Source organism: Helianthus annuus, chromosome 2 (assembly GCF_002127325.2).
Source record: "Helianthus annuus cultivar XRQ/B chromosome 2, HanXRQr2.0-SUNRISE, whole genome shotgun sequence".
NCBI classification, from domain to species: Eukaryota; Viridiplantae; Streptophyta; class Magnoliopsida; order Asterales; family Asteraceae; genus Helianthus; species Helianthus annuus.
In genome coordinates, this window is record NC_035434.2 from 150,827,177 (window position 1) to 150,836,467 (window position 9,291).

General features: G+C 34.8%; 2 protein-coding genes across 2 annotated transcripts; both read right to left on the reverse strand.

Annotated features, from left to right (window-relative positions):
- Nucleotides 1–353: 353 nt before the first annotated feature.
- LOC110898483 (mucin-2-like) lies at nucleotides 354–1,344 on the reverse strand. The gene is made up of 2 exons (XM_022145274.1): nucleotides 1,338–1,344; nucleotides 354–1,186 (listed from the first exon to the last, which is right to left on the reverse strand). The coding sequence occupies exons 1-2, from the start codon at nucleotides 1,342–1,344 to the stop codon at nucleotides 354–356; spliced, it is 840 nt and encodes a 279-aa protein (XP_022000966.1).
- A 5,416-nt stretch (nucleotides 1,345–6,760) lies between these two features.
- On the reverse strand, nucleotides 6,761–8,408 carry LOC110906907 (glutathione S-transferase T3-like). Its single transcript, XM_022151970.2, has 2 exons — nucleotides 7,816–8,408; nucleotides 6,761–7,679 (listed from the first exon to the last, which is right to left on the reverse strand). The coding sequence occupies exons 1-2, from the start codon at nucleotides 8,216–8,218 to the stop codon at nucleotides 6,931–6,933; spliced, it is 1,152 nt and encodes a 383-aa protein (XP_022007662.1). The 5' UTR covers nucleotides 8,219–8,408; the 3' UTR covers nucleotides 6,761–6,930.
- Nucleotides 8,409–9,291: the final 883 nt, after the last annotated feature.

Here is a 9,291-nt window from a genome sequence, read left to right on the forward strand (position 1 = left end):
CACATACCACCTTTATCAAAAACCACCCCCATAACGCAGCCTGTTATGATGTGGTTGGCACTATAGGACACCATCTCTCACAAAAACTCCTCCATCACGCTTCACTACGAATGATTTAAACCTCTAATTGAAATTGAAATCACCTTCGAAGAGTCATGAGTATCAAATCTTACTAAAAACTCTATGTTTACACTCAAAATCCAAAAATATGTCAGTGTCTCTACTCCACTCATCAAAAAGTTTGGTGACTTGAAGCTGAAAATAATACTTAGGGTCTGTTTGGTATGGTGTAATGGAATACATGAGGGAATGGAATAGACGAGATAATGGAATGGACAAAAGAATGAAATGGATCATTCCATTCCATAGTCTTGTTTGGTTACCATGCAGGAAAGGAATAAATCATTACCTTGTGTTATTTGGTAGGTAAGAAATGAGGAATGAATTAAATCGGCGATGGGTGGTAGCGGTGATCGGTGGCGGCTAGTGGCGGTGGCGGTGATGGGTGGCGGTGGTCGGTGGTAGCGGTGGTCGGTGGCAGTGGTCGGTGGGTGACGGGTGTTAGCGGTGGTGGCGGCGATGGGCGGGGTTGGCGGTGGTCTGCGGTGGCAAGTGGGAGCAATGGTGGTGGCGGCAACAATGGGTGGTGGTCGACAGTAGCGGGTGGTGGGCGCGGAGGATGGTTGTGGTGGTCGACGGAGGGTGGCGGTGTTCGGTGGTTGCGGGTGGCGGCAATGGTGATCGATGGTGGTGGCGACGACGACGGTGGGTGGTGGTGGTCGACGATAGCAGGAGGTGGCCGCGGAGGGTGGTAGTGGTGGCCGGCGGAGGGTGGCGGTAGTGGTCGGGGTGGCGGTGGTCGGTGGTGGCGGGTGGCGGCGATGGTGGTCGATGGTGGTGGCGACGGGTGGTGGGGGCAGCGACGCCGATGGGTGGTGGTGGTGACGGTAGCGGTTGGTGGCAGCGGAGGATGGTGGTGGTGGTCGGCAGAGGGTGGCGGTAGTGGTGGTCGATGGCGGTGGTTTGCGATGGCGGGTGGCAGCGGTGGTGGTCGATGGCGGTGTAGGCGGCGACAGGCAGCTGAGGACGGTGGTGGTGGTGGTTGGCAGAAGTTGGTGGCGGGTGGTGACGACGGCAGGTGGTGGTGGTAGATGGTCGATGTGATGGGCGGTGTTTATGACGTAGGCTGAGAGAGGGAATGAAATGGAAAAAAAACAGGGGGAGTGGATTGAATGAATTTGAGGGAATGGAATGACTTATGTAATGGGTTATTGCGTTACGTTGACCAACCAAACACACTTTTTTTCATTCCCTTGTAATAGTTCATTCCATTCCACCTCCCATTTCTGTATACCAAACACTACCTTATTGATAGAGATATGAATACTTTACAAAGAATCAAGGTTTAGGATAAAATACAAATCCTTCTAAAAATAAGAAGTTGTATAAAGGGTATTAAATGGACTCTGATTAACTCCATTCAAGCGACATTGGAACCGTCTCATCGAACTCTACAATGTGTGATTTTAGATTTTTCAGTTTTGGATTTATAGGTTATATATAGATTTTAGAAGTTTTAATTTGTTTAATATCATTGTCTTATATTTATCATTGTCTTTTCTATATTTGCATCATTGTGTCTTTTTTGCGACTTATTCTGTCCTTTTTTACTGACAATATTGTGTTATATTTTTCGGCAGTGGCGGCTTTGATGGTGTGCGGAGAGGAACTCCGCACAAGGCCCGTGATTTCGAGGGGCACACAATTAAAAAAAATCCGATATATATATATATATATATATATATATATATATATATATATATATATATAGGGTTAGGATCATATGAGAAGCACTAGGCTAATTGAGAAACTTGAGAAGCATTCTGGACCACACATTTTCCCAAAGCTTTTCGTAATATACATATATGTATAGTTTAAAATTGATTATATACATATGTGTATAAGTCAATATACATATATGTATATAATCAAGTTTAAACTATACATATGCGTATATTACGAAGAGCTTAGGGAAATGTGTGGTTCAAAATGCTTCTCAAGTTTCTTAAATAGGGTGCACTTCTCTTAGGATCCCTACCCTATATATATATTATTTCTTTTAGATGGTAAACTCATACCAATTATATATATATATATATATTATTTCTTTTAGATGGTAAACTCATACCAATTACAATATAGGCCCATTTATAAATAATTTTTATGGTATAGAATTTAGCCCACTTGACATTAAGTCTATTAAGCTAAATACTAATTTGATCTTTTTTTAATAATAATAAAACATTACGGAATGACACATTTTTTCAAGCTCCAACATGGTACGTGAATTCTCAGAGACGCCTCTGTTTTTCGGCGTTGTGTTATATTTTACTCGACATTGTGTTTTTTGTAATCTATTGTATTTTTGTACACTTCTTATTTTTAGAAACTTTTATAAAATAACTTTTAACCCCTAGAATCAAATATAACACTTACATTACCGATACCGTTCATACACGATGCAAACTATTATCCACCCTAATTTTACATCAGCTTTATAGTATCAAAATATCACATTTGTTATTGTCGAAAACAATATTTTATTCTTTAATAAGTGACCGTGTTTCTTGTGTCCTTATCTACCAAAATATATAATATAATTAATTATAGAATATTTAAATAAGACTTGATCGAATTAAACAAGTAGTTTACTTGTAAAATATTGGCGCTTGTGGTGTTTTTTTGCTTTTAACAGCATTTTATGTTATTGTTTGAAATTAAATTCTAAAAAATTACATGCAACCAACGGTCCAATTATCTATTAGCTTCTTTCAACTTTAATTGTGTAAATGAAAATAAATCATGTAACTCGTTTAGACTTGGTGGTATGAAACTAAACCCTTCCACAATAGTGTCAAGTCTGCGCTACATACACAGGGGGTTTTACTGCCTCTACCAATAACACCCAAGCAATTTGCTTGAAATAAAACCCATCAATCATTACTCAATAATTTAACTTTTTTTATACCATTTATTTAAACATATTAAAATATCATTTAAACTATATAAAAAATAAACATAAAAAAATACAAACCAAATTTTATTTAAAAAAAAAAACATAACATTCTCAAGCCGGGTAAAAACACAAATAACTGAAATTTAAATTATTAAAAACTAGATGTAAGACCCCGCCGCGTTGCGGTCGGGGCTTACAAATTGAGCTGGCATGGGTTAGTTAATAATTAAGGGACCGTTTGTTTACCTCTTAATGAGGGTCTGAATGATTCAGACCTCTTACTGGTTCAACACTCAATGATTCATACTGTTTGTTTTGTAAGTAAATGTCTGAATGTTTCAGACATTTACATCTGAATGGTTCAGGCATTTGCATCTGAATGATTAATTATTATACTGAATCTCAATGGTTAAGACCTCTAATCTGAATTGGTCAGACATTTGTTTTTGAACGGTTAAGCATTATACTGTCTCTTAATAGTTCAGACCTCATATTGCTTAAGCATTTAATAGTTCAGGCCTCTTACTGATTCAACACTTAACCATTCAAAAGTTACCAAACAGCCCCTAAACATTATACATGAGCTCCATGTTACGGTCGGGCGGTACCCGTTTTTCTCGTTTTTCAGTACCGGTACCGTAGGGTACCGTGCTCATCCCTACCTAACAATGTTACCAATTAATAGTATATAAATGAATACTATAATACATGGTTTTATCATAAAGCAATGTCCAACTTTATAAGCTAAAAATACAAATTTTAATGCCTAACAATGTTACAAATTAAGAGTATACAGGTAGGATACAACTATTTATGCCAAAACTACAACCAACAATGCAACAAAATGTTGCAAATTAATATGACAAATTCATTCTTATAACCTAATTAACTACACATATACATAGGCACATATATTCATGTGTGTATCAATTTTCATTAAATAAGAAAACCAATAATAAAACTTTGAAACACCAACATTTGAAAATTAAACATAACAAGTAGGATACAACTATTTATGCCAAAATTACAACCAACAATGCAACAAAATGTTGCAAATTAATATATAGTTAATAAAGGTACGAAATTAAAACAAAAATGGCAACGCAACATTAGCAAACTGAGTGTTGTGGATGTTTTGATACTCGTTACGGGTCGCGACAATCGCTTCATCCTCAGTTAAACCATCCTCATCATTCAACACATCGTAAAAGTACCCCTCAAATCTTGCACACTTTGCTCGTACAAGCATACACCTTCCTAATATTTGATTAATATTACAATGGTTTTCATCCACATATTGATTATATGTAGTTATAACTATGTTCCAAAATATCACGGATCTTAAGGCATAGCTAGCTCGGTGACACTCGCCCAACTCATGCCCAAAGCATTATCCTCTTGCTCGGTCCAACATCTTATTTTTAAAATTCAATAGAAAAGTTTTTGAGAAAGAATGGAGGAGTTGTGGAAAAAATAAGTGTGTAATATATATATATATATATATATTGGAGGGTTCAAATGAGAAGAATTTTTTTGTAAGAATAAAAAAGAACAAACTTCAACCAATAAGAATGCTTCATTTTACTTCATTTAATTTTTGTATTTAATATGGGTGTAAGGGTATATTGGTAAAATTGGATAAATCATTAATTGTTAGTCTTCCTTTTTAATAGCTAACTAAATTAAATTTGTAACTTATTTTCAAAAAAAAAAATATTTTTCAAAGAAGAAAAAATTTAATTTAAATTGTAGGATAAATTATGATGTGTGTAGGATGAATTATGAGTTGTGTAGGATAAATTTCAGTATTTGTAGGGTAAATTTCAAAAACGTGTAGGATAAATTTTGATGTGTCTAAGCAAAAATTTTAGTGTGGAGGATGATAGTCTTTATGACTAATTAATTAGTCAAAAACAATAATAAATGAGATGAAAGAAAAACTATTTAATGTTTTACAATTGTACCCTTTGTTCTTTTTCTTCTCAATTTAATTTTCTTCTCAAATGAACCTTCCCCTATATATATATATATGTATAAATATGAAGAGTGGGCTGAGAGATTGATTTTCTTTTAATCATGATCGTTCAACGGCCAAATGGAGTGAACCCACCAAATTAAGTTGTTGCCCGTCATTAATGAGATAAAATTTTGAGCCTTAAATCAAGAAAACTAGATATGACAGTTAGGTCTACGTTGGTTTGCCACATGATCTGGCTCATCGAGACCTTTTCGTTAGCTGATCACCAGCTATGCAACTCTAATCATAACCAAAATTAGGATGAGGTTCGGCTACAAAGTACAAATTTCATAAAAAGTGTAAAAAGTCATAAAACACTATAATTTCAGCCATAAAACAAACATAAAACCCACAAATAACATAGTGAAAACTATTAAAACACCATATTTAAACCATAATAGTTCATAAAAAAACTTCAAACACACAATCATGGAACTATAAATGCAAAACACAACATGCTAATCAACATAAAACATATTAATATTTGTCATTCAATAACCAGAGCCTTATCATCTAAAACACAAAATACAACCAACATGTATGATGTTTTAGTAATCTCCATTTTGTTATTTTTGGGTCTTGGGTTTATTTTATGGTTGATATTTCGATTTTTTATGATTTTTTACACTTTTTAGGAAAATTGGAGTTTGTTGTAAACTCGTAGCCACCAAAATTATACCCTTTAAAAGTTGAGATTCATAGTTTCCATTGTCCACTCTGATTTTACATCATTACATCATATCATTATAGTATTAAAAATACACAATTTTTTATTTTGTAAATAACAATATATCTTATTCTTTAATGATTGACCGCGATTTTGGTGACCTTATGTACCAAACATATATTATAATAACTAATTATATTTAAATTAAGGAAAACTATTAAAACACCATATTTAAAACACCATATTTAAACCATAATAGTTCATAAAAAAACTTCAAACACACAATCATGGAACTATAAATGCAAAACACAACATGCTAATCAACATAAAACATATTAATATTTGTCATTCAATAACCAGAGCCTTATCATCTAAAACACAAAATACAACCAACATGTATGATGTTTTAGTAATCTCCATTTTGTTATTTTTGGGTCTTGGGTTTATTTTATGGTTGATATTTCGATTTTTTATGATTTTTTACACTTTTTAGGAAAATTGGAGTTTGTTGTAAACTCGTAGCCACCAAAATTATACCCTTTAAAAGTTGAGATTCATAGTTTCCATTGTCCACTCTGATTTTACATCATTACATCATATCATTATAGTATTAAAAATACACAATTTTTTATTTTGTAAATAACAATATATCTTATTCTTTAATGATTGACCGCGATTTTGGTGACCTTATGTACCAAACATATATTATAATAACTAATTATATTTAAATTAAGGAATTAGAATCTGACTTGATCGAATTAAACAAGTAGTTTACTTGTAAATTCTTGGCGCTTGTGGTGTTTTCTTGCTTTTAACAACATTTTATGTTATTATTCGAAATTTAATTATAAAAAATTACATGCTTCCCCAACGGTCCAATTACTATTAACTTTTATTCCAACTTTCATAGTAAGACCACCCGTAGTGGTAAACAAGAATAATGCCCCCAACATGGGGCATTATACGTCATGTGTCAGCCTAGTCACACATGGGGCATTATAGAAAAATAGGTGTAGTGGGGCATTATCCCAATAATGCCCACTCAATCATTTGACAATTATTTTTTTTTAAAATATAAAAGATAAAGACTTCATTAATTTAAAATAAAAATTACAATACTTGAAAAAAAATACAAAAAAAAACAGAAAATTAAAAAAACCGAAAAAAAAAACAGAAAATTATAAAAACCGAAAAAAAAAAACAGAAAAAAAAATAAAAAAACTAGATGATCTAAAGTCCATATTTTTCTCGTATTTTTTGGCGACGCATTTGAGCCAAGATCAACGCGTCGCCTTGGAGGTGGTCGATCGGTTTGGACAAAAACTCGATGTCCTTTTCCATTTGTCGCGCCTCTTGCAACTCGTTGAACTTTTTGGTTTCAACTACTCGGTCTTTCATAATCTCCCAACGTTTGTGGCCGAGGTCGCGAATATCTTGGAGACGACGGTTCATCTCCTCGAAATCATCCTTTAGGTCGAGATCGGAAGACGACTCGACCGTTTTTTTCCCGGTTCCCTTTCTTCTACCGGTGGGTCGGACCAACTCTTCTTGAATTTGCTCGTCAACGTCCAACGTTTCATTTAAATCAACATTACGGGCATCGGATGTCGGAGTTGACGGGTCGGTGGAGGATGATGTTTTTGACCTTTTAGCCCGGCGTCTACTACTTGACGTCATTGGATTAACAAGCGCCCACTTTGGACTTTTTCGTAGTAGCTCCCAACACTTATAGTACGTGAAAGGGCTTTTCGTCCTATCGAACTCCTCCAAAGTCTTTGTTAAAACCCCGACGTCACATTCACCGCTCGGGCGATTATCGTAGTTACGTTGGTAAACTTCTTGAAACGCGTGACATTTGTTGTTGATGTCGGTCCATTTGCTAGAAATTGAATCCTTGTCCCGATGTTCGCCTTGACCCCACGAGCTAAAAAAGAGTGCACGCACCCTATCCCAAAAAACGGGGCCCGTTTGAAAGTTTGCTACAAATTTAAAAACAAAAAATATAAATATAAGTTGAAATTATAAATATAAAAAACAGAAAAAAAAACAGAATATAAAAAAACAGAAAAAAAAGAATAAAAATCTGAAAAAAAAAATAAAAAAAAAATAACTTACCGGTATCTTCGTCCTCCGAAATATCGAGCCACGCCCGAGTCAACGTGTATTCCTCGTCCTTCGTCCATTTAATGGTTGTTTTTGCACGTCGAGGTTCATCCTTTTCCTTCTTCTTATGCGATCTTCTGCCGCGTTTCGATTTGTCTTGCACCGGTTCGGGTTGCGACTCCGGCACGACCTCGACATCGGGTTCGGATTCGGGTTCGGGTTGTGACGGTTGCGACCCGCCGGCTTGACCAAAGCCGTAGGTGGGAGGAACAAACGGAGGGGCGCCACTCAAGTAAGCCGCGTAACTTAAAAAGCTCGGGTCTATGTCTTGTAGGTTGTACGGGGTTTGCGGTTGGGTTGTGTTCGGGTTCGTGGGTCTTGCGGGGCCACCAAACGGGGGTCGGTATGGATGCATGCTTGTAAAAAAATAGGAGAAAGTGGATGTTTTTTTATAAAGTAATAGAAGAGAGTGGGTGAGAAAGTAGTAGAAATTTTATAAAAAATTGGAGAAAAAGGATTGATATATATATAGTGGGTAAAATTTAGAATTAAAAAAAAAAATAAATCACTTTTGACCGTTGCCAAACGGTCGAATTTTGCCCCCCTTTCCAATTTTCAGCGTTTTTAAAACCACGCCGGCCTCAATTTTTTTCAAAAAAAACGCCCGGAAACGCCCCATGTAGTGGGGATTCCGGCGTTTTCCGGCGTTTTTTTTCAATTTTTTTTTAAAAAAACGCCCCGTTACGGGCAGACTAAACGAAAGTAAATAATGTAACTCATTTATTGGTGTTTTCCTAAGGAAAAAAGAAAGAAAACATAAAAGGAAACATAAATCTTCAAACTTCTGACATGGGTAATGTCAAGAGTATTAAGACATACATGTCTTAGTTTTAAAGTTTTTCGTTGGTTCTTGAAATGGGTTATCGAGTATGGTACTAACATCTATCTAAACCGAATATATTTATATATTATATAAAATTTAAACATTATGTTAGAAGTTAGAAACTTGAAATTATAGAATTATTGAAAGTATAGTTGAACATGAAAGTGACTTTGACGTGAAATTTAAGATCATGTTTCGGGTAATTGGCATCCCGGCGAATAATTTTAACCATATAATGTGCATTTGCTCACCGTAATAAGTAACATGTCCACAAAGGATATGTTAACCCTAAATTAAACTAACTATTGTTTAAGCTCGAAGAAACTATATTTTATGGATTTTTCTTTAAAAAATTTATCATCTTAAAACAAAATAATGCATCACTGATATTTTTAATTATTCATTGATCATTATAAAATGAACATACTATAAAATCTATTGAATTTAATAAAGACCTAGATATTATAAAATTTTATTGAACTAAATTGGCGAAACATAATGAATAATTCGATTGTACAAAGCATTATTGATACTTTCAAATGGGAAAAACAATATACAAAACGACACGTTTATACTTACAATAAGACAAACCAATATTTTTTAGT